General features: G+C 56.6%; 1 protein-coding gene across 1 annotated transcript in view; it reads right to left on the bottom strand.

Moving 5' to 3' along the window:
- The window catches only part of SHANK3 (SH3 and multiple ankyrin repeat domains 3), a 48994-nt gene extending 27743 nt beyond the window's left edge, over positions 1-21251 (bottom strand). Inside the window, exons 1-13 of the mRNA XM_072973814.1 lie at positions 20964-21251; positions 20416-20619; positions 19490-19561; positions 17457-17565; positions 17230-17381; positions 16968-17135; positions 16753-16869; positions 16298-16375; positions 15291-15357; positions 9599-9872; positions 6385-6587; positions 5168-5281; positions 46-121 (exon numbers count right to left, since the gene is read on the bottom strand). Coding sequence (XP_072829915.1) covers positions 46-121; positions 5168-5281; positions 6385-6587; positions 9599-9872; positions 15291-15357; positions 16298-16375; positions 16753-16869; positions 16968-17135; positions 17230-17381; positions 17457-17565; positions 19490-19561; positions 20416-20619; positions 20964-21251 — 1922 coding nt within the window. The remainder of the gene's footprint in view (positions 1-45; positions 122-5167; positions 5282-6384; positions 6588-9598; positions 9873-15290; positions 15358-16297; positions 16376-16752; positions 16870-16967; positions 17136-17229; positions 17382-17456; positions 17566-19489; positions 19562-20415; positions 20620-20963) is intronic.
- Between the last annotated feature and the right edge of the window lie 3546 nt (positions 21252-24797).

The raw sequence follows: 24797 nt of genomic DNA, 5'->3' as shown, positions 1-24797 counted from the left end.
ATGCATGCCCATCCTCGCCCCCCTGCCCACCTGCCCCACCTGTACCTATGTGCAGTGAGGCTGTCATAGGAGCCCACGGTGTAGTGGCGGAAAAGTCGCTTCGTCCGGTCCTCCCGGGTTTCTGAGGGGAGGTTCAGGAGCTGGTGGAGGGTTTTACCTTCCAAATGGCCCGAACCGCCCCTCGACCATGCTGGTCATCAGCCTCTGTCTACACACACACACACCCCTGGCCTGGCTGTGCCCACATGGAAGGAAGGGGTCCAAATCCTGGGGTCCTGGGCCCAACGGTCCTAAGGTAAGAAGGCTAAGGGGGCCTTGCTGGAAATCTTGGCCTCTGGGGGTCAGGGTCCAGATCAGGGCAGGACCCTCATGTGAGTGGCTGCACACAGCCGACCAGACAGGCCAGGGCAACAGGAGAGTCAGCAAGCCTCCAAACTAAGGGCAGAGGAGGTGTGCACACAAGTGTGTGGCCCATAGCCCGCAGCCTGAGTGTGTGTTGTGTGCATACAGCCATATGTCCGCGTGCCCTGCACCCACGTGCCAGTGCTGTGCTCACACATGCTTGTACACGTGCATGTCTGTGTGTGCACGACCCACAGTCGCTGCAAGTTTCACGCTGCACACCTCGGTGCACTGGTGTGGAAGCGGCCCTGTGACTTTGCTGAATCCCTCACCACAGCCCACTGATGCTCGACCTCATGGGGTCCTTTGCTCCAGACCCCGCCCCTGGGTGGGCAGGGAGGGGCTCAGGCTGAGGGCTGGGTCCCCTTCCCTGATGTCACTGCATCGCAGAGCTTTCTCAGTCCCCACCTGTACTCAAGCTCCTCATAACCACCAGAGCTGGCCAGCTATCTGCCCGCTGCTCCACCCTCGGCCTCGCTGATTTCCTGCATACCTGCAGGTTCCAATCCACACCTGCCGTCCCAACCTCCCTGCTCCAGGCTCACTTCTCCAGCTCCACGTACATCAGATGCTCCTGTATCCTTGCACCCACTCCTGCCCCCCAGCTTCCCAGCACGTCTGTCTCCAGCTCTCCAGCTCCACCACCACCACAAATTTCATCCCTCAGCTCCTCCCTCATTATCCGTCAGTTCAGCATTTCTCAAGATCACTTTCTTCATTCAACAAGCTCCTACTATGTACCAGGCTCTGAGAATACAGCAGAGAACAAAACCACTACCCTGTGGAGTTTACGATCTATTCAAAGATAGAAGAGAGACAAGAAACAGGTACAAACATAACATGTCAAATGCTGGTAAGCGTTAAGAAAAAGGTAAGCAGGTGGGAGTACAGAGAAAGTCTGCAGCTCTAGGTGGTCACACAAAGTCCTCATCGGGAAGCAAGAGTTAATGCAGGCACAAGGATGTGAGGGAGCAGCCGTCAGATTATGTGGGTAAAGGACTTCCTGGGAGTGGGGCCACTCAGGGCAAAGTCACACGGCAGGTGCCAGCTGGGGTGTTCCAGGGACAGTCAGCAGCCTGTGCAGGGAGGCCTGTCTCCTCCACTGATTGTGAGCTCCTTGCGGGGAAGGACTATGTCTTGTTTATTTCTGTGATCCTAGTACCAAGTACAGCACTTGGCACATAACAGGCACTCCAAATGCTAACTAGAGGGAAAGACAGGTAGACAACTGGCTGGGTGGGTGGGTGGATGGAAAGATGCAAGGATGGATGGAACAAGAGACAGATAGAAGAATGGACCAAAGGTAAATGGAGATGTAAGTGGATGGAGGAAAAGAGCGAGGCGTGGGGGGTGGACGGACAGATGGAAGGAGGGGATGAGGGGATGGGGTTTGCTAGGTGGGCTGATGGGTGAGTAGATGGATGGGTGGGTAAGTTAAAGGACAGATGGATGTTAACAGTAGACAGGGCAGTGGCTGGATGAACAAAAGAGCTCCTGCAAACATCAGAAGACACAGATGTCAAGAAAACCTCAGATCCAGATTGCGGGACCCTGATACTAACTTTTGTGGTTCTTAGCATGTTGACAGTCCTGTCGGCCTTTTCCTTACAGAGCAGGAAAAGTCACCTTGGAGGGTCCCCTAGGTTCCGATGACCTGTCACTTTATCACTCTGTCACCTCCCAGGCACTCACGTGCCCTCTAGAGCACCTGCACCCACCGTCCTGTCTTTCCCAAAGCCAGAGCAGGCCGCGTCACTGCTCAGGGAGGCCACAGACCCCTCCCTGCCCCATCACATGCTTCTCCACACTGACCCAACTTTGGAAATGTTCCTAGTGCCTGCCTGCAGAAGGACCCCACACACACACTCCACAGATCACTGGCCTCCTGTTTTTATATCCTGTTGACTAAACAAAATATATTTATTATATAACACAAATTCATTTTCCAGTTTTTTAAATCAGATACATAAAAGTCAGCTAAAACAATAACACACAGCTTGACCCCCAAGTCCTGGAAAGAGAAGGGGAGGCGAGAGAGGATGCCAGCCAGGGCCATAGCGTGGGGGGTCCTATACCAGCCCCCAGCATGCACAGGGCCGATCTCCCCGCTTCCTCCCCTCACGGCTCAACCCTCCCCGCCTGCAACAGCTCCTTTCACCCTAGACAGGTGCCGTGGGAGCCACACTCTCTGCTGACCCTGGGCATCAGCCTGGTCCACACGTGTTGGCAGTGTCCCCTCCTTGGCCTCTAAGTCCCTCTCTGTCCCTGCTCCAGTCTCACAAACAGATCTTTCTTTGGATCTGGGCCTGTTGGAAGCAGGTTCCCATTCCTGGGCTGCCCTCTCTCTTCTGGCAGAACTCAGCCCCTGGGTCCCAAACCAGAGACTCTGCCCAGAGCAGCTGGCGGCCGGGCCTGCAGGTGAGGGCAGAGGTGGTTCCCACCCCCTCCCAGAGGGCAGGCCCACAGGCCTGTCTCCCTTTTCCCGTCCATGAACTGCTCCCATCCACCCAGGTACCTTCTGACACTTTCAGATGACAAACCCCAGAGCCACCCCTGTCTCAGAGCCCCACAACTGCCCAAAGGCCTACAGCTCCTTCACCAGGTTACACTGTGTCCTCTCCCTTCTCCTGACTCCGTCCCAGCCCTGCCGACCCCGTCTCCATCTCCCCACTCTGGCCTACCTGGGCCGTCGCCCTAACCCAAAACAACCGGCACAACCAGGACAACCTCCCTCGGACTCCTCCTGTGACACTGCCACAGACTTCAAGCCCACCGTCCTTCCCCTTGGTCCACAGCCACCTGACCAGCCGCACGCTCCCCACTCCAGCTCTGCCACCCCCCCCCACACACACACAGGTTTACTCAGCCAGAGCCCGCGATGCATGGCGGCTGTGGCACAGACCCTGAAGCTGCTGCTGACGTTGCAAACAAGACTCTGCTCCTTGGGCCGGGGAACCCGCCCTCCTGGAAATGGACTGACAACTGTCCCCATCTCCCAGACCTGCTGGGACGAGTCAGTGAATCCTCAGATGTAAAAGTGCTTAAAACCAAGCCAGGTATCCTGACGCTGGTTGGAGCCCGCTGGGTGCCTGCACATGCAGGTCTAGAATCCAGTGCCATGCTATGGCCGACAGGCTCTCCCCACCCCTTCAGCCAACCACCTAGATGATCCTAGCCATCCTGGAAGGCTCAGTTCAAACAACACCTCTGCTTTAAAGCCCTCCGTGACTCCTTCAACCCAGGAGCTCCCCGTTGCTCACGCCTACCACAGCCCTGTGCACGCCTGCTCCTCACTGGGCTGACAGCCAGCCTCTGTGATTCTGGCTCCCAGCACAGGGTCCAGCACCCGTCAAGCACCTAATAGACGATTGCTGTTCTCAAATCCCAACTCTAGTCCAGACCTCCCCTCCTTCCTCTGCAGCTTCAGGCTCAGGGCCAACTGCCCCTGGATCCCTCAAAACAGAACCTTCATTGCCCTCTTTGTGGGGGAGCACAGGACCCACTCCTGACTCAGGTCTGGAGGCCCCCTCTTCTCCTCCCCTCCTCTGTTCAGCTGGCACCAGAGCCCAAGCTTCTGAAACCATTCCGCACCTGAACACATCACCCCACCCACCCACCATAGGCACACCACAGGGGTCGTGTCCGTCCCACGCTCCCAGCCACCAGGAGAGCTGCCCTGGTAGGGCGGTGAACGGCCAGGTAAGGGAGTAAAGGCTCCTGCTCACGAATGGATCAGCTGCCACAGGCCTGCCTCCCTGGGCCTCTGCCCTGCTCCACACCAGACAGGAGTCCAGGCCACACATGGGTGGGCTCCCTGGGGAAACTCTCCACCCGGGATAAAGGAGCACAGCAACCCCGAGCTCTTCCTGAGCAGGACTGATGCATGCACCCTGGGCCCAGACACACCACTGGTGACCACCACTAGCCACCACTCGGGAGGGCTCCCTTGTCCTACCAGCTCTCCAGGCCAGAAGAAATACCTGCCGGTCTAGGGGCCTCCAGAGACCCCCAAGTGCTCATTGCAAGGGCACACAGTCAGCCCTGGCCTAGGGTCTTGGAAGCACCAGCCTCTCCTCTCCACTGGCAGGACCACCTCAGATCCCAACTCCCAGAGGGGTCCCTCCTGGAGGCACAGGTGCTCAGCAGGGTCAGACTGAGGTTGCTCACCCCAGGAGCACTAGCCTTTGTCCTTGTGTCCTGCCTGCAGGCTAAGGATGGAATCATCCCTCACCTGCTGCCATCGGCCCATCCTCACCCCAGGGCACCCATGACAGCCCCTCTGGGCCCAACTGGCCTCATTTCCTCTTGGCTGGTCCAGTCCTCCCTGCACTGCCCACTTGGACAATCTGTCCACTTTGGAAAGACTCCTCTTTTCTCATACTGACCTCTTTACTTGTCTGCCAGCCACGCAGGAGTCTCGCACTCCAAGTACCCAGTATTTCTGTGAGACCCATTTGTGAGCGGGTTATGGTCACTAGGAGCCACGTGTACGATCACAGATTGGTGCACATTCATACGTGTGCATCCTGTGGGCACATCACACGTGTCTCCATAGCTGGCAAGGGTCTCGATGCACACACGTGTCGGTGAGTATGAGGTGTGTACGTGCCATGTCTATCATGTACTCATGTTTGTACCCAACTCAAATGTGTTTCAATTTATTCCAGTCTTTTCCCTGGGAGTGTCAATGTGGATTTGCCTCTAAGGAAAGCTGGAAGGGGCAGCACCTCTTGGGAGCCACCCAGGGGATGCAGGGGTCACTCACCGTGCCGTGTGTCATACTGTCTCATCTGCACCTCCTCCACGCAGTCAGCCGGGAACCAGCCTGTGCGGCCTTTCACGGTTCCCTCCCAAAAACCGCCCTCCCCAATGCTGAGCACTGGAGGGACAAAAGCCAGACAGGCTGTCAGGGTAGACCAGGGCAGCCAGAGCCCACTTCTCCCGCCACCACCACCAGCACCAGCACCTCAGACTCAGGTTCTGCCCACCACCCTTCGCCCTTTCTCTCTTTCTCTTTCCCTCCCTTCATCTTCCTGGCTTTTTCCTAAGAAGATTTTGGGATCCACACAGAAAAGAGAAAAGAACAGATGGGCACAGCACAGGATGGGCATGTGGGGGACAGAAAGACTGACAGATGGACACACTCGAGGGGGGACAGGAGGCAGAGGCAGGGGCCACAACCCTGCTCCTGCTCACCCAGCTGACCCCTCTCCTCCCACCTCTTGAACCAACCCCCATCCTTGCTCTGTCGCCCACCCCAGGGGTCTCTGCCAAGAGGTCAGGGTCATTATGCTGTGGCCAGGGGATTAGGTCACATGATGGACCATGGAAGGTTGATGTCTGCAACTGTTTCTTCCTCAGGCTCCCATGGACAGAGGGCACTCACGAGATCAGGATCCCAATGATGACAGAGACCCCCCCAAATGGGAGGAGCCTGTTATGGCACAGGCGCCCCTCATCACAGACACCCATATAACTGTCACAGATACGCCTTACAACGGCACAGAAACCCCACGTATCAGAAGGGTTTCCAATGAAGAAGTCTCAGAAGTGACACAGGAACCCCACAATTCAGGGAAGGGACAGGGCCCTACAAACACAGAGAACCCCAATGACACCAGCCCCCATCATGACACAGAAACACCCCCATGACGAGAAGAGCCTCTATGGTGACACAGGGAACCCATAACGACAGAGGATGGAGAGGGACCCACATGACAGGAACCCCACACAGACACCCCTCCCTGACTGAGCCCTTCACAGCGACACAAGGAATCCCCAGTGGCAGACGCATCCCATAATGACCACAGAGGCTCAGAGTTTCCACGGACACCCCTAATGAGAGACACCCCAAAATGGCATCAGCCCTTCCTCGATCGCCAAGAAGCCCGGCCATCCACCCCCGAGTGGCGCCTTCAAAGCCCAGGAGGCCCCTCGCCCCACGCCGCACCCCCCGCGACCCCGCCCCCCGCACCCCCTCACCCTTCACGGCCTCGCCGCGGTGCAGCGGGATCTCGCCCTCGCCCTGCGGGCTGTGCGCCTTCACGGCGATGAACTTGCGGCCGGGGACGGCGCTGTAAAGTTTCCGCTTCGGGCCCCGGGGCGGCGGTGCAGGGGGCGCGGGGGGCGCCGGGCCGGGGCCGGGCGCGGGGCCCGGGCCGCCGGGGCCGCCGGGCCCGCTTGGGCTGTAGACGAACACGTAGGTGACGGACGCGATGCCGGGGGGCAGCGGGCACGCGAAGCCGGCGCCCGGGGCCTCCATGGCGCGCGGCCCGGCCCCGCCGCCGGCCTCACCGCAGCCGCCGCCGCAGCGCCCGCCGCCCGCCGCCCGCCGCCGCCCGCCCGCCCGCCGGGGGCCCGGCCCGGGGCCGCTCCATGGGCCGCGCCGCCGCGCCCGGCCAGCTCCCGCCAGCGCACGAGCCGCGCCCGCTCAGGGCTCCGGGGCCGCGGGGCTGCGCTCCCGGGCGCGCCGGGCTCGCTCCATGCCGCGGCCGCTCCGCGCGCCCCGCCTCCTCCGCGGCCCGGCTCCTCCCTCTGCAGGCGGCGGGCCGGGCTCCCTCCTCTCCCCCTGCGGCCCGGTCGCCGCGGCCCCGACGCGGGAGAGGCCACAGGGGCGAAGAGGACTACTGTGCGCAGAGGGAGGAGGAGGGGTCGAACAGAGAAGCCCAGGGAAGGGGGAGGCGGGAACGGTGGTCAGAGCGGCCAGGTGGGAGCTGGAGAGGGGACTGGGGGCTTAAGACATCAGAAAAGCCGCCTCAGTGAAGGTTCGCCTCACCGCCAGGAGGGGCTCCCCCAGTGAGTCCGCACCCCACCCTCCAGCTCGGGCCTTGGCCTCTTCACACCCTGACCGCTGAATGTGCTGGGCGCCCAAATCCCCCGCCAGACCTGTGTCCTTTCCTCCTGGACACCTGTCCCTGATGTTCATGCCCACTCCACGCTGACCACCTTCCCTGGACCACTCCCCCGACCTGGGCACCGAGCCTGACCCTGCTCAAGAGCCTGCACTGGCTCCCCGGTATCTAGGCTGACCAGGTTCACATTCTCAGCCAACAGCCAGGCTCTCTGGGCTGCGAATTAGCTACACTCCAGTCACATGGTACCTTCCTACTCCTCCCCAGGCTGTTCATGATGCTGTTCCCAACACCTCAACTATTCAAATCCTGCTCATCCAGCCAGTTGTTAAGTTACTGTCTCTCAGCTCCAAATCCACCTTTCTCTGCCCTGCCCTGTGATGCTGGTGGACCTCTGTGACCACATTTCATGCCAGGCTCTGCCAATGGCCAACAGGGGGCGCTAGGGGAACTGCCCCCACCTCCTCAAAAGCAGCTCAAATGCCACTTTCTCTCCTTCCACCAAAGGTGACCTCTCCCTCTGCCCCCATCCCCCAGACCCTATCCCTCCAGGTTGCGCCAGACTTCCTCAGCCCACTCCTGGCCACTCACCGGTAGGCTCCCTTACCTGGATCACTCCCCACCTAACTGCTTCTTAGCCCTGGGCCCCAGCTGTCAATGTCCTTCTCAGACTTTTAGGACCCCTGCTATTAGCTCCCACCACATCTGGCACTCTGGATACTACTAAATGTCAGAAAAAACCATAATAATTCTGCTGTCCCCACAGGACAGTGAGCTGGAGCCCTGCACAGAACAGGTCTTAGTTTGTGTTTGCTGAAAAAATTAATGAATATACAAAATATGAATGAAACCAGGGCATTCACACACCACCAGCTCAGAAGCAGCTCATCTGCAAAACTGAAACATCCCAAAGTTTGTTCTTTTAGTCACTGAGCCATCCCACCATTAGAAAATCCATGGGCCATGCAAAAGTTTTGGGGGAGAATTGAAGTGATCTGGGGCAGGAAGACAGCCTTGGAGTCTGGGTAAGGACACTGAGAGACAGAGAAGACATCACAAGTCAAGGCTGTATGAGCAGGGACAAGAGCAGAGGAAAAAGTGGCTTCTATAAGCTCCCCTGTGCCCCAAGCCCACTGCAAGACACTCAGGCTTAGTACATTTGGGAATCAGGTCTCCTTGGGGTCTACCTAAGCTGCTTCCTAGCTCTGTGACCTTGGACAAGTCACTCACCCCACCTGAGCATTGGGACCCTCATCTGTAAAATACAGCACAGCCTCATATAAGTTCAAGGTTAAGTGAGATGATACACACTAGGCTGCTCAGCTCAGCTGTTGTTGTGAGAACAAAGTGTTATTTAAGTCACTTTCATTCAACATGTCTCCTGAGCACCTTCTATGGGGAAATCATAGGAAACAAGAATGACAGCTCCCGCCCTCAAGATTCAGGGAGGAGAGATGACTTAATCAGCAATGGCTGGCCTGTGCTGCAGGTCAGGGGATCCCAATAGGGAGCCTTCACTGCCCAGGTTCCAGAAGGCTTCCTGAAGGAAACATCTTGGGTAGGGCCAGTCCTACCTTACTGCTGGGAAACCCAGGCATAGAGTGGTTGGCTGGTCTGCCCCAGGCCACACGGGCAGCAGATGCCATGGCTGCCCTGGACCCCGACCGTCTATCTGCAGAGCCAGCATCTATGTTCCACTCCCCATGCTCAGCTCAGTAGGGCTCCAGCCTAGGCTGTTTGCTCTAAGTTCTGGGAATGCCAAGCCATTCACATGTCCTTGGTTCTCAGAGTCCCAGCATTTGTGGTGAGGGGTAAAGAGAAGAACCATGGAGTCCTATGGTTATACAGGGCTGGAGGGGTGGGGGTAAGACCAAAACTCCACCTTGGGGACTGGGCTAGGGATCACATACAGATTTGGAGCCCGTATGTAGAGGAGGCTCTGTTCCCTAACCTCTTACCACATGTCACACAGCCCTGCCCCATCCCAGCACTCACCCTCCTCCTTAGGACTACAGGAGACTTTCTAAGCCACAGGTCCAGCCAGACCCTCTCCTCCCAGCATGCTCCACCAGATGCCCACTGTCCTCGGGGCAAGTCCAGCTCCAACCAGAGATCAGCATGGGGGAGACTGCCCCAGGCCATAGGACCTCACCTTCTTCCCTTCCCCATCCAGCGAGGCCCATCTGGGGGTCTGGGAGCCCCCTGACTCAAAGCCTCAGCTCATCACTGCAGAAGCGCCAAGCACCACTAGGCCTCTCCCTGCCTCCCCATGCTGGCTCCTCCTGGCTCCAGTTCCAGCATCCCACCTACCCAGACCCTGCCAGGGCCTCCCAGCCACCTCCTACCTGATCTTGCTCTGGCTGCCACTGACTGCTGCAGGGCCACCAACATCATTTTCTTGGTCACCATCCCGGTCCCGGTCTTTCTCCTCCTGCAGCCGCTGGAGCAGCAGCTGGTGGGGAAGGCTTCGCAGTGAAGGTCCTGGAGAAGCTGCTGGCTGTACCTCACCCTTCAGGTTGATGTCACTGGCTGAGCGCTGCAGGGGCCGAGGAGAGGCCAGGCCGCTAGGGCCAGCCAGCCGCCGCCGCTTCGCGTAGCTGGGGGTTTCCCTGAATGGTACTGGGGGGGAGGGGCACAGGTGAGACTCTGAGCAGCTAGATAGGGTGACCACCTTATCTTGGTTTGCCTAGTCTTTCCGGATTTTAAAAGTAAAATTCTGTGTCCCATGAACTGCCTCAGTCCCAGGCAAACCAGGACAGCTGGCCACCCTATGACTAAAACTGTATTTGGGGGTCACATACCAAACTGCTTCAGGGGTAGAAGCTATCCTGTCAGCGAAATGAATGTCTTGGGAATGCTCAGATCAAATCTTGGAACTGCCCATTCCACAGGCTTCCGGGGAGACAGAACAGACCACATGTGACAAATCTCACCATACTACTACTATATGGGGCCATCTGCAATTGACCATAACCAGAGAAACTGTAAAAGATTTTCTAGACCAGGGATTGGCAAACTTCTGTAAAGAATCAGATAGTAACCATTTCAGGCTTTGCAAGCCATACAGTCCCTGTTGCAAGAACTCAGCACTCTACTGCAGCAAGAAAACAGCCTCAAACAATATTTAAGCAGATGATGTGGCTGAGCTCCAATAAAACTTTATTTAAATAGCAGATGGTGATTTAAAAAACATGATCCAACTATATGTTGTTTACAAAAGCATCCAAAGACACAAGTAGGCTTAAAATAAGAGAATAAATGAAGATTTTTTTTCATGTAAATAGTAACCAAAAGAGAGCTAAGTAGCTATATTAATGTCAGACAAAATAGACTTAAAAGTGTTACAAGAGACAGAGAAAGACATTATATATTGATAAAAGTGTCAATTAGTCAAATAGATTAACAATTATTAATATATATGCACCAAACAACAGAGTATCAAAATATGTGAAACATTGACATATTTGGAGAAAGAGACAGTTCTACAATAATGTTTATGGTTTCAACACCCAACTTTCAATAATGCATAGAATATCTAGAGAGAAGATCAATAAGAATATAAAAGACTTGAACTAATTAGACCTGCAGATATATACAGGACACTCCACAAAACAAGAGCAGAGTACACAGTATTCTCAAGTGCACATGGAACACAAAGAACATTCTTCAGGATAGATCATATGCGAAGTCACACAAAAAAAATCTCAATAAATTTTAAAAGATTGAAATCATACAAAGTATCTTCTTCAATCACAATGTAATGAAGCTAGAAATTAAGAACAGAAAAACACTGGAAAATTCACAAATATGTGAAACATTAAACAACACACTCTTAAACAACCAATGTGTCAAAGTAGAAATCATAAGGAAAACTGAAAACACTTTGAGAAAATAAAAACAAAATTACAACATACCAAAACTTATGGGATACAGCAAAAGCAATACTGAGACAAATTTATAGCTGTAAACACCTACACTAAAAAGGAATAAAGGTCTCAAATCAATAACCTAATTGCATATCTTATGGAACTAGGAAAAGAAAGTCAAACCAAACCCAAAGCTAGCAGAGGAAGGAAATAACACAGATTATATGAGCAAAATGAAAGACAGAATAGAAACACGGACAGAACCAATGAGATCAAAAGTTGTTTCTTTGAAAACATCAACAAAATTGGCAAACATTTAGCTAGACTGAGAGAAAAATAGAAGAGAGACACAAATAACTAAAATCAGAAATGAAAATGGGGTATTACTATTGGTCCTATAGAATTAAAAAGAATTTAAGAGAATACTATGAACCACTGTACGCCAGCAAATTAGATAAGCTGGAGGAGATGGAAAATTTTCTACAAAAACACAAATTACCAAAACTGACTCAAGAAGAAATAGAAAATCTAAACAGCCTTATGGAAAGCGAGGACGTTGGATCAGTAATCACAAATCTCCCAACAAAGAAAAGTCCAGCATCAGAGGGCACCACTAACGAATTCTATCCAATATGGAAAGCAACTAGCACCAATGCTTCTAAAATTCTTCCAGAAAATAGAAGAGGAAGGAACATTTCCTAACTTATTCTATGAACAATTTAAAAATGAGCAAAGAACTTGACATGTCTCCAAAGAAGATACACAAATGGCCAATAAGCACATGGAAAGATGCATTATTAGCTATTAGGGGTATGCAAATCAAAACCACAATGAGATAACACATCAATTAGAATGTGTATAATTTTTTAAAAATGGACAATAACAAGTGTCAGTGAGATTTTGAAGAATTTGAAACCCTCACACATTGCTGGTGGGGGTGTAAACTGGTTCAAAACAATTTGGTGGTTCCTCAAAAAAACAAATATAAAATTATCATATGATCCAGCAACTCCACTCCTAAGTGCCCAAAGTAACTGAAAACAGTTATTCAAACAAATACATTTCACACATGATCATAGCAGCAATATTCACAATAGCCAAAAGGTCGAAACAATCCAAGTGTCCATCAAAGGATGAATGGATAAACAAAGTGTCACATACACAAACAATGGAATATCATTCAGCCATAAAAAGGAATGAAGTAGTGATACATCCTACAGTAAACTTCAGCTTGTTGAAAGAAGCCAAACACCAAGGGTCATTCCACTTATGTGAAATATCCAGAATAGGTAAATCTCTATAGACAGAAAGTATATTAACGGTTGGCAGGGACTGAGGGAGAGGGGAATGTGGAATTATCGCTTAATATATACAGGGTTTCCGTTTGGGGTGATGAAAATGTTTTGGAATTCAATAAAGCTGGTTGCACAACACTGTGAATATACTAAATATCACTGAATTATTCAATTTAAAATAGTTAATTTCATGTTACATGAATTTAGTTTTAACTGGAATTTAAATCCTCAATTTTATTTTATTTTTTAGACCTTTCTATTAAATCCTCAATTTTAAAGCCTCAACTGAAAAAAAAAAAAAAACCCCACAGACCATGGACTGGATTTGGCCTAGGGGCATTGTTTGCCAAGCCCTAGTCTAGACTCCTGTTATGTAAAGTGTGGGCCTCCCCTCAACCTCAGAAATGCAAAATCTCAGGCTCCACCCAGACCCTCTGCGTCAGAATCTACACTTAACTAGATCCCTGGTTGACTCAAATGTACCTTACCAGGTGAGAAGCACTTCCCAAGGGCACTCTTCAAAAGCACTGGGGACAGCAAGTCAGCGAGAAGCCTGTTTGAGGAGCAGCTCAAGGCAACAAGCGAGAGAGCAGAGCTACTGCCCCAGGCCAGGGCCCCTGCTCCTGGCCGGCCAGTCTGGAGGCGTGATGGGGCTGCCGAGAGACTTCACAGTGACCTGTCCCCTGGAGAGTGACAGGTCACAGCCTACCAGACCCTCCAGGTGGGATTCCTCTTTACGGAAAAGGAAGATGGAAGGCTGGGCAGAGCCTCCCTCTGGCTCCTCCTCTGTGGGCAGGCCCCACCCAGGTCCCCAAGCTGGGGTAGGACACATGACTCATGGAGGGAGTGTCCTTGAAGTGAATGTGTGCAGAGGGAGCGAGAGAAACAAGGATGGGCCCCTGGATTGCCCGGGTCTGAAGACAGGCTCTACCACTAACCCCTCTGTACCTCAGTTTCCTCCTCTGTAAAAATGGACTAATAATGATCGCTCACTGGGGGGTGTTGAGAGAGTGAATTAAGATTACAGAGTTTATCATAAATACTCATGAATACATTACCCACTAGCTCTGGCTGTGTCATCTGAGTGTGTGAGAGAGACACTTGAGCAGGAGAGGGTGCGCGGCCACCAGAGCTGATGCTTGCAATGGAACTAACTGATACGGACTTTGGCTCAGGAATGAAATGCCTAACCCCAGCCAGGTGAGTGTACTCTGGGTCAGCCAGATGGAGAGTTGCGATAATGGTGACCCCAGGGGCCACAGCATCCCTGTCCAAAGACGAGGTGGGGCTGAGGCCTTCCTGACCCTCAGCCTGAGCACGGACAAGCCCCCACCCTCTAACCAGCTGGACCAAGGCTACCCACCAGAGTCCAGACCCACAGAATCGAATCCCACATGAGGCCGGCGGGGGGAGGGTTGCAAACAACCATAAAAGACCATATTTTACTTACAAGAAACTGAGGTACAGAGGTCCCAAGCAGCTTTCCCAAAGTGACATCACAAGCAGAAGACAGGACCCCATGAATCCACAAACCAGGCTTCTCCCAGGCTAACAACCACCTTCAAAACCCCTACCAGCCCCCACCAGAGCGTAACTGGAGCCCTTGCTCAGCCTCTCACCCCTAATGCAAACCTCAGGCCTCATCACAGTTCTCCCTGAAGCCTACACCACTTCATTAGCTCAGTCATGTGCTCCACAGGCACCTACTGGAGCTGCGGCTTGAGGGTCTGCCGGCAGCCTTGGACAGTCCACCCACTGTCACAGCCCCCTGACCCTGTGTGGGGCACCAGGGGCTCATAACCAAGCCTCACTGCAGGGAGGTCTGTTCAAGGAAGACTATACAGGAAAACTCCTTAAACATCAACTGGACCTTAGTCTTAACCCTAACCTAGCCACAGCCTCACATTAGAACCAACCAGGATTCAAACCCTGAGATCAGCCCTTGCCCTTTGCTGTCCACTGTCACTGCAAAGGTTTTTAAAATGGGGACACATCACTCATGGCAGAAAGGGGAGCCTGGGAGTCTGTGTTCCAGAGAGCCGTGGGTAGAAAAAGCCTGGCCCGCCCAGTGCAGAGGGAGCTGAGATGGGAACCCCTCTGTGGTCAGGTGGCTGGAGAGGGCAGCCTCTGGCAGAAAATATTCTTTCCATGAGAAAAGGCCCACCCAGAGGGACAGCAGAGCTCAGGTTCAGGCCAGCCCCCTACCCATGGTTGATGTTGGAAGGGGTGGGGCCCTCCCTGCACCCTTCCTCTTGCCAGACTGGGCAGCACCCCTGGCTTTCCTGCTGGGCACATACTGGGCTCCCAGGACGCACTGGGCGCCAAGAGCTCAGAGCCCTCGCTTGAGACAGCTGCTGCCCTTCCCTGCATGTGGCCCCACCACCACGTTCTGATTTCATCACACGAGGACTCACACCATCGTGTCACACTGAGGCTTGCTACTTGCTGCAGCCACATAAACTGGCCCATGTTCCAGGCTGAAGGTCAGTGGTTGAGCTCCACTGCCACATGTCCCCTGCTGGTCCTGCATATGCCCTAACAACAAGACAAGCCTTGACCCTAACTTCAACTCTACTTTCAACCTAAATCGACCCCTAAACCCAGCGCTGGCCCCAACCCACAGCCCTAACCTAACCGTGCCCTTTACCCTGACCCTTTGCCCACTCTACAGAGGCCTGCCCTCAGCACATTCCCCATACCTGCAGGAGCAACTAACGGACCACTGAGACTACTCCCAGCTGTACTGGGAGAGCTGGAGGAGGAGGCTCAGGGAATGGGGGGTTCCCCTGCAACATCTCCACTGCCCATCGGACTGTTGGGCCCCGACAACCCCCAGAAACCCACATCCAGCTGGCACCTGGGCGGGCAGAACTCACCAACGTCCGAGTCTCTGTGGGTCTTGATGACTTCTGCCAGCTCAAAGTTCCCTGCTATGATGGCCACCTGCGGGAGGCGGGGGCAGAAGGGAGGAGGCTCAGTGGCACCGACCTCACCGCCCCCTTGGCCCTGAGGGCCCTTTCTTGGACTCCATGTGGGCCTTGCTCAGTTGGGGGCCCCAGGCTCGGACCCTAGCCCCTGTCTAACTCACTCCCCAGTTTGCCTGGGACTGAGGGGTCTCCTGGGACATGAGACCTTCAGAGCTAAAGCTGAGGTGCACTGTTCACCCTGCCTATGCTCTTAGTGGCCCTGCACACACCATCTTCCCTGTCTCAGCCTCACCCCACACTGCCCTACTCCTGTCACCCTCCCTCTTCCCTTCTCTCTTTCCTGCGTCTCATCACCCGGCAGGCCTGCTGCTGCAGCCTCCACCCCCTTGACTGGACAACCACAGTGGCCTGATCTGCTCTTCCCGCATCTCCTCAGAGACCCATGATGACCCTTGCTTCCACTGAGAGCACAGTCCCAGCTCCCTCCATGATCCAGAGTCCCCAGTACCCAGTCCCAGACTCCCCCCACAAACTCCAGGCCACACAGAAACCCATCCACCAGGTCATCCGGTGCTCAGAACCTGGCCAGAGAGAGAGGGCTCAGAAACATCGCCAGAGCTCAGTCGGGGCTGGGACCACCTGTCTTGCCCCCAGCGTAGCTCCTACACCTGCCGCCTGTCTCTGGCAGGCCAGCCCACACCTGTTCTCCCCGGGCCCCAGAGCCCTCTGTCCCTCCTCTCCTTTCCCTGGGACGGGGACCAAGGGCACTGTTCACAGTGAATGCTCCCCGCGAACTGGGCACGGCGCTGGCTCATGCTCTTCCTCCACCTCACCCTGGGCAATCCTTAGCTCAGAGCTCCCTTCCTGCCTCACAAGTAAGAAAGCAAGGCTCAGAAAGACCAAGGACAGACTGGCATGCCCGAGGCAGCCTCACGCTCCTGTAAACACTTGTGTACCTGGAAGGCTGTCTGGCTGTTGTAATTGCGGACATCCTTGTTGGCTCCACGGAAAAGCAGGACACGAGCACAGCTCTCCTATGGGAGGGTCAGAGTGGGGGGCTCACAGCTGAGCAACAGCACTTGGGCACACAGGTGTGCAGGGTGCATGAACCACACCTATGTGTTCAGCACACACATGTGTAGCATAGAGACAAGCAGGTCAGGTATACGCATGCCAGTCCCACCCAGCCCAGAGGACCCAGATGCGTACAATTCACACCTGGTTGTTCAGAACACACACGTGTAACACGTGCATACAGGGAACAGATGTGCACACCTAGGCCTTCAAGGCCACAGCCCTCTGCAGGACATACACTTGTGGAATGACACACAGGGTCAGATGTGCACACACATGTAGTTATTCCATAGTGTCACCTCTGTGTACACACACACGTGCACACGTGCAGGCACACCTGGTTGTAGAGGGCACAGATGTGCAGGGCTGTGTTCCCTGAGGCGTTCTGAGCTCCCATGTCAGCTCCATAGAAGAGTAGGTGCTCCAGGTGCTGCACGTGCCCAAAGCGGCAGGCCTGGGGGACGAGGGAGGTGCTGCTGGGTCCCCAGACAGAACCCACACCCCAAGCCCACAGATCAAGCCTGGGACCCAGCCCTCATGCTCCCTGCCCACCTGGTGGACCTCCTGCCAGCCATTCTCGTCTGTGGTCCCCAGCTGAGCATGGTCGTGCAGGAGCAGTTCACAGCAGAGGGCGTCTCCCCCACCCAGGGCGCTGTGGTACAGGGGCGTCAGGCCGCGGCTGTCCTTGTAGTCCGGTGAAGCGCCCAGGTCCAGCAGGGTCTGACGGTGAGGAACCTCAGTATCCATGCCAGGCCAGCCTCCTCACCCTCCTGGCCCACGTGCCCCTCCAGGCCAGGGCCCCGTCCACACTGACCGTCAAAGCCGCCGCGTTCCGCTGGCGTGTGGCACAGTGCACAGCAGTGAGCCCATCACGAGTGCGGAAGTCCAGGTGAGCACCACCATTCCTCAGCACCTTTAGTAGGTCCGTGGCATTGTCTAGCTGGGCCGCGAGGCTCAGAGGACACTCTGGGTTCAGGGGACAGATGAAGATTATAGTCCTGGCCATTCCAAGGCCACACCCTTTCCTGCTCTGCTTCTTACCTCCCGAGTCAGGATCATGGAAATTGGGGTCCAGCCCCTTGTCCAGCAGGCGGGCCACCTTGTCCGTGCTGTGTAGCTGGATGTAGTCCATGAACTTCTTCAGGTTTGCCTGGAAAACCCAGGCATCCCGGTCAGCCCAGCACCACAGCCACCATTATCTGACCATCACCCACCTTCCACCAGTGAGCCTCAGGCCACCTGCTCAGTCTGGCCTATCACCCTACATCATGACCTTGTCACTCCACTCATGTCACCCTAAGCCCTGCCCTCCCACTGCAGTCCTACACCCAGCTCAGCTGGACCCACGTGCCACTTGAAATCCTTCCCTGCATCCCAAGCCCAGCACAGCTGTTCGCCTGAGCCCAGCCAGCCCCTAAACAAGGCCAGGTTGCCCTGTCACGCCCTCCGAGTGAATTCCCTACGCCAGCCTCCGCCGCTGCCCTGGCCCCTCTCCCTGGCCCTGGTGCCCCCACCTGTCCAGCCTGGAAGAGCCCAAGGCCACCTAGACAGAAGCCAGCCTAGGGCAACCCCCATCCCCATCGCTCCCGAGGTGGCCTGTTCCTTCTCTAGACCACTATCCTCACTATCTCACCCCATGGCAGGACCCTGCCTCCAGGTCCTCCCCCACTGCTGGTGTCCCCTCCTGTGGCATGCCTTTGACTGCCTTTCATTCCTTCACCCAGTCATGCACCAATTCACTAAGCAAAGCTTTACTGAGCTTTACTGCTGGTGCTACAATGCTGCACGCACAAGGCAAGGTGCCTTGGCCAGAGGCCCCAAGCCCCCTAGAAACAAAGTGCATCAAAAATAGGAACCAGTGGCCCCCTCACGTGGGTCAGGACAGCGGAGCAGGAGGAAGAGTGCTCACAACTGAGGGAAGAAACGAGGCAGGGCCATGTGATGGTGGGGTCAGTCGGGGCCCCGGCAAGCAGAGACACAGGGCTGTGATAAGAATTGAAACTCATCCTAAAAACAAGTGGGACTCACTGAAGGTTAAGAGTCACCGGTGTCCTGTGAGTCACTGAGGACAGTTTTGAAGAAGTAACTACAGGAGGAACCCATGGTGGCAGAGCCCACCACAAGCCTCAGGGAAGAGAAGTCTGGCACAGATCCTCCAGGGTCATGACGGGGTCACTGGGGCACAGGGGTGAGTGCTCAGATCCCTCCCTTAGGCTCCAGAGACTGTCAGTGAAGTATCCAGTAAGCCAATGTCCACTGGCCCTCGGGAGCCTGGGGTAGGAGCTTAAGGAGTCTGCTTGTGGGAAGGGCTGTGGCCCCACTCTGCCCCTCCTACATTCACAGAAGGTGCCCCGCAAAGAGTATTTGGATTCAGGCCCTCCTTCCAACGGTGCCCAGGAGTAAAGACCCCATAGGCAAGCCTAGGCACAGGACCCCAGAGTCAGACAAATCTGGTTCCAGGCCCAGAATCAATGGATGCAGAGCTATGAGCAAGTCACTAGTTTCCCTGGGACTCAGAGTCTTCATCAGCAGAATGGGATAATAATAGCCCCTCTCAAGAGAAAACTAATGAGACACCTAATTACACATGCCCAGCCCTGGATGACCACTGACTGCTGGACTCCCTGTTCTCCCCACCCCCGACAGCTCCAGCAACATCAGGTGCTGGTTCGCTTCTCTCCCAGCAGGTGCTCACCAAGACACTGCCCTGTCGCACTCTACCTCTTAACCAGGGGCCCACCAGAAGGGTCTGCAAGAGTCTGATGTGACTGGAACCCATCACTGGACCACCCATCCTAAAGCCGTGGTGCCCAGAGTCTGCATCCAGCCCTCCAGCCACCCTCAACACTTACTCTGGGCCCCTGATGACAGGACAAAGCTGGAGGGACTGACCAGTCAGCCCCAAGCTGAGGGAGGGCCTCAAGAAGGAAACTAAATTTTAAAGGACATTTTTGACATCACAAAACCCAGTCAAGGCTGGGGTGGGGGAACATTTGTCATGGCCGGTGGCGTCGAGGGGAGGGGGTAGTGCAGGAGGTAACCTTGGAGTCCCCTCCCCATGGCTGCCTCCTTACCTTCGTGTGAAGCTTTGCAAACTGCTTATCATCGATGAGGTTCTGGGCATAAACTCGCCTCTTGTATCGAAACTGCTCAGGTAAGAACAAGGTAGAAAAAGGCACCCACCTGGGCTGAGTGGGTGAAAGCAGGCACAGAACCCAGTCCTGCCCACTCCTGTGCAGCTGAGGCCCCACACCACCTCCCACCCACCCTCAACAACAGAACCCCTGCCTGCCAGCCTCACAAATCCATACACACCACCACAGACACCGCCGACACAGAGGTCAGGTGTGATGCATGCCCAGCTGTCCCCTCGCCTGCAGTGCCCTTTCTTCCTCATTCCCATCCCCAGGATCCCCTGGAAACCTTAGTCCCCTTCCAAGACCAGGTTCCAGGCTTAGCTTCCTAGACACCCCCTCTCTTAGTAGAACTGTCCACGGAGGCCAAGCCAGCTTTGAGCTCAGCTACCATAATGTCTGTTTCAATGCTCATTGCACTTGCCACGACCCCACCCGCAACTCTGAGTCTGGGTCCCCTTGCTCACAGGGCACTCAACAGCCTTTACATCATGAACGGCTGAGCAAAAGTGGAAGACAGATTGCCCTTTGAAGAATTTCAAGCGAGACAAGGGGCGGGGGACGGGGAGGACGACTGCACGGATGTGCACACAGCCGACGGCTGCCTTACTCAACACCGCGCTCTGGGCACTCACTCCCGCTTACACCCCACCGCACAAGCCGCTGATCGCAGGCACTGCCCGCTGCTCACATTTCACACGCTACACAGCGCACGCTACGCACAGCGCCCCACCGCTTCCACACTAACTCCACACGGCCGTCGCTCCTCGCTGCCGCGCCCCCCACAGCTCACGTCCCAGAGCTCGGTGGGGCGTCCTGAACGCTCTCCTGCCGCCCCCAGTTTCGCGCCCCTGCCCGCCGCTCACCTCCAGGTAGGGCAGGGGCGTGTCCAGGTTGGGCGGGTATTCCTGCAGAAGCCGCTCCTCGTCCAGGAACTTGCCGGCGCGGCCCCGGGAGGGCGGCTGAAAGAGCCCGTAGTTGAGGGCATCCTGGAGGCTGTGGTTGAGGGCGCAGAGCACGCGCTGCTTGGCGGCCCACACTGGCGCGGCTGGGTCCAGGCGCAGGCACTTCTGCGGCGGAGCGGGCTCATTAGAGCGGACCGGATGAGCGAGGACTCGCCCCGCCTGCCTGGCGCAGGGCACCAAGTCCCCCGGCCCCCGCGAGTCCAGAGCTCGGGAGCCCACGAGGCGGACCCAGCGCCTCCGCATCCAGAGGGCAAGGCCTCGCCCCAAGGGCGGTGCTTCCCTGGGCCCCGCCCCTGCCCGGGCGGTGGGGAGGGTCCCGGCGGAGGCGGCGGGGGAGGGGTGAGTAGCCGCGGGCCTGGGGTCTCCTGCTCCCAGCTCAGAGCGCGCCGGTGGGGGGGTTGGGCGAGGAGGGCGGGGGATGCTGTCGGGACCCGGGCGGCGAGCCTCACCGTCTGCTGCAGGTCCGGGATGCCGACGCGCACGACCACGGCACTGGCCCCGGGGCCGTCCATCCCCGCGCCGGGGCCGGGGCCGGGAGCGGCCAGGAGCGGGGCGCACCGGGACTCCGCGCGGCCCCCCGGCCCCCCCTGTCCCCCCGCCGGAGCCCCGTCGGCCGCGCTGTGCGGGATGGGGCCGGGGGGGGCCGGGGCCGGGGCCGGCGCGGAGGACAGCGGCGCCGAGGGCTCCGCAGAGGCGGCGGCGGCGGCGGCGGCGGCGGCGGCGCGGCTCAGCTGCATCGGCCCCGGCTCAGCTCGGCGCCTGCCTTCCCCGGGGGCGGGGGCGGCGGGGGGAGGGGGCCTGAGCCGGGAGAGAAGCGGGGGTGGCAAGGGGGCTGCGCTGGAGGCGGGGGCCGAGAGGGCTCAGGGCCAGCCGAGGGCGGGGGAATCTCTGTGGGGTCCTGGGGTGAGGAAGGGGTTTCGTTCGAAGGGTGAGGGCCGCGCAGCAGGGTGGGGGCCCTAAGGGGCTGCGCCGGGGGTGTGGGGAGTCCTAGGCCTCGGTGTGGGGGTAGTGGCTGAGCAGCGAGGGCCGCACCGCCCTTTGGCTGAGGAAGAGCATCCGTGGACCACCGGGGAAGAAGCGGCGAGGAGGGGGTCCTGGAGCGGGGGTGGGGGCCGTGTTGGGCACAGGGACCAGGGGCAGGGCAGGAAAGGGAGAGAAAAACAGGAGAATTAATTTCCGGGGGTGGTAGCTTCTCCTCACTCTACCGACCTCCCCTCCCCACCCCATTCAAGGCCCCCGGAGATGACAGGGACCACCCTGACCCAGTCCTGGGAGTGGGGCGGTGGGGAACTCGGAAACCTGGAGAAGCCAGGGGCTCTCCCACAGCCAGAGCCGATTAACCCTTCGACTTAACCCTTAGGACCACACAGTGTTTAGCGCGGCTCACCCACCCCTAGCCGAGTTTGGGGAGTTCGCTCCGGACTCTGAAGCCCGCCTCTCCATCTCCCCCCTCTTCGGGTCCTCTGGTCCACCTAGATGCAGCGTCTGTCACCCCCTCCCAGTCACCTTAGCGACGACAGTGTGAGGGCGCGACCCATGAGGAAGGGCTTAGGGGAGGGGGCGCTACTAGTCTCCACCTGCGACTGGGAAGTGAATTTTAGTTTTACGCGTTGTCGTGGCAACGCGGGAGGGGGTGATGAGTGGGCGGAGGAGAGGGGAGCGCAGTAAAGAGACCAGCTTAGGCACCGCCGCCCCGTTGGAGCGCGCCAGGCCCCACGACACTGATCAACCTCACAGAACTACCCCTGTGCTGCGAAACCCTGTGCCCCGAGGTCCCCGAAAGCAAATAGCAGCCCGTAAACGTCGAAATATCCCTGGTTTCCTAAGAAGCAGCTTCTGACTCCCACAAAACCCCCCCAACATGCCTGACTCCTTCCCAAAGAACAGGCCCTGACCCCCAGCGCAGAGCCGCTCACCCTCTCACAAGACACCCTTGATAACCTTCACAGAACAACCCAGCATTGGGACACCTTCTGGTCCCTGATAGAAAAGGCCCCAGCTTCACCCAGTTTCTCCAAGAGCATCCCTGGGTCCCGTGAGCCTCCCAGGAATAAACTTGAATGAACACACACACAGAAAATCTCCCTACCCCTTCCCATGACAACCTGGAAATATCCTGACCTGTCACTGAGCAACGCTTGACATCCCTTCCAAGAACAGCCCCCTCCCCACAGAGCCCCACATAGACCCCACCACCACAGGGCCACCTTGACCACCACAAAGCCCACAATACCACCCCTCTGCCCCCAGAACAGCCTCTAGTCGACCCCAGAGCTGAGTCCTCTTCCCCAGGACCAGTCCTGACCCCTGAGGGAGCCTGGGCTCTCTCCTCCACTACCCACCACTCCTTCAGGAAAAAAATCTCTGCTTCCCAAGACTTTACTGACCCCGAAGAGCCGAATCTCCAGCGCTGTCTGTGGTCTGGTCTGCTTTCTCCCCGAGCCTGGGCGGACCCTTCCTGCCTAGAAGTGTGGCCCCAGGATGCCCAGACCTCCCCACCACCACCCTGCCCCAGGCTCTTCCCAAGGCCACTGGCCTGGACTGAGTGGGAGAGCTCAGGGTCCCCTGGGGCTGGAGCAGGATGGGAGGTGTAGGGAAAGGGGGGAGCAGGAAAGGGCGGTCGGAAGCCCCCTTATCTGCAGGAAGCACCTTGGGAAGCATGAGGGTTGGATTTCCTGTGGCCCAGCCCTGGAGAGAGGAAACTGGTGCTTCCAGGCCCCATCCTGTCTCCACCATCTTCCTGCCCCTGTTCTCCCCTCCTGGAATCACTCAAAGCTGCCCCTCCCTGCCATCCCTCACCCCTCCTACTGTGGCTGCAAGGCCATGGACATGCTCACCAGAGTCCCTGATTCATAGTGGGGCTGAGCAGGAGGCTGCACCTCTCCCCACAACCAGGCTCAGAGCAGCCCAGGCCTCTGCTCTCTCTGCAAACCTGCCCTTGGCCTGGATAGCCAGGTGCCCAACTGTCCACCCAGTCTGAACCTCATAGGGGCCCCTTCAGCCTCCCCAGGCCTCCTCACCAGCCCACTGTCCTTAGTGAGACCAGTACTGTGACTGCCAAGCTTTCAGGACAAAGCCTCACATCTTTGCAATCAGTGACCAACACACTCCTGGTCTCCAAGCTTAGTCAGCCAACACTGGAGCCCTTGCTCAGCACTGGTTCTACAGAATGCCTGGCGCAAAGAATGGGTTTGTATGAATGAATTCCAAGCCCGCTCCACTCCCCTGGCCCCACCACCACCCTGGCAATACCCAGAAGCACCTAACCCACATGATGTCCTCCTGTCCCTGCAGTGTGGTGGGTTTACAGAGCAGGAAGCCCAGGGACAGGGGTGTCTTTGCCCCTTCTTTTGTTGAGAATAAAAGACCCTCAGGCTTCTTATCATCTCCAGCCCAGCCCGTCTGCTCTCCTGTCCCTGTCCTTGAAGGTGAGGACTGCCCAGGCGCCATGGTCCTTCTGCCTCCCATTTCCTTCCATTAGACCCGTGGTTCTCGCCTCCCCACAGTTCAGACACATGGGGGCGCTCACGTGGGCAAAGCACCTAAACAGCACCTGGCAGAGTCAAACTCATAATGGATGGACCCCTGCTTACCACCCCACAGCAGCCCTAGGCCCACCGGCCACTACAAAGTCCCTCTGACACCCTTGGTGCCCCACACCCACAAGGTCTGAAGCTCCCTTGAGTGTGCATTGTCTGCCTCACCTCCTGGCCCTCCTGGGGGCCCTCCTGCACCACACCATCCCTCCCTGCCTCCGTTTACACTCTGGGGCGGGGCCCACTTCCTCACCCAAATCCCAGTCCTCCCCCTCCTCATGCCTCAGCCCGCAGTGGCCTGGCCCCACAGCACTTCCTTCTGAAAACCATGCAGGCCTGCCTTCTCTGCTGTCTCACCTCACTCACCCTGAATCCTCCCCTACTTGGTTTCTTTGACAATGTAGGAGGGTGGGCTGCCCCATCTTCTCTCCCAGTCTAGATTCTTCCCCAGGTGCCCCTCCCCCTTCCACAGTGGCTGTTGTCTTCCCACACACCCTGTAATCTACTTCCCTGCTGCTTACTGTTTAAGATCTGTCTTTCCCAGCCGGAATGTAGACACCCTGTGGGGAGGGAGCTTTGCCAGTTTGGTGTCACTGGTGTGTCCAAGGCCCTGGAGTGGTAGTACCTGGAGCTAAGGAGATGTTCAGGGCATAGCTGCCAAACCTCTATCTACAGACTGCTTACCCCCAATGTCCTCTCTTCAGGTCAGACCCTCTCCAAGCTCCAGAGCAGTTTCCATGGATTAGA

The sequence above is a fragment of the Vicugna pacos genome, chromosome 12 (assembly GCF_048564905.1).
Source record: "Vicugna pacos chromosome 12, VicPac4, whole genome shotgun sequence".
Classification (NCBI taxonomy): domain Eukaryota; kingdom Metazoa; phylum Chordata; class Mammalia; order Artiodactyla; family Camelidae; genus Vicugna; species Vicugna pacos.
This window is presented reverse-complemented; position numbering and strand designations above follow the sequence as displayed.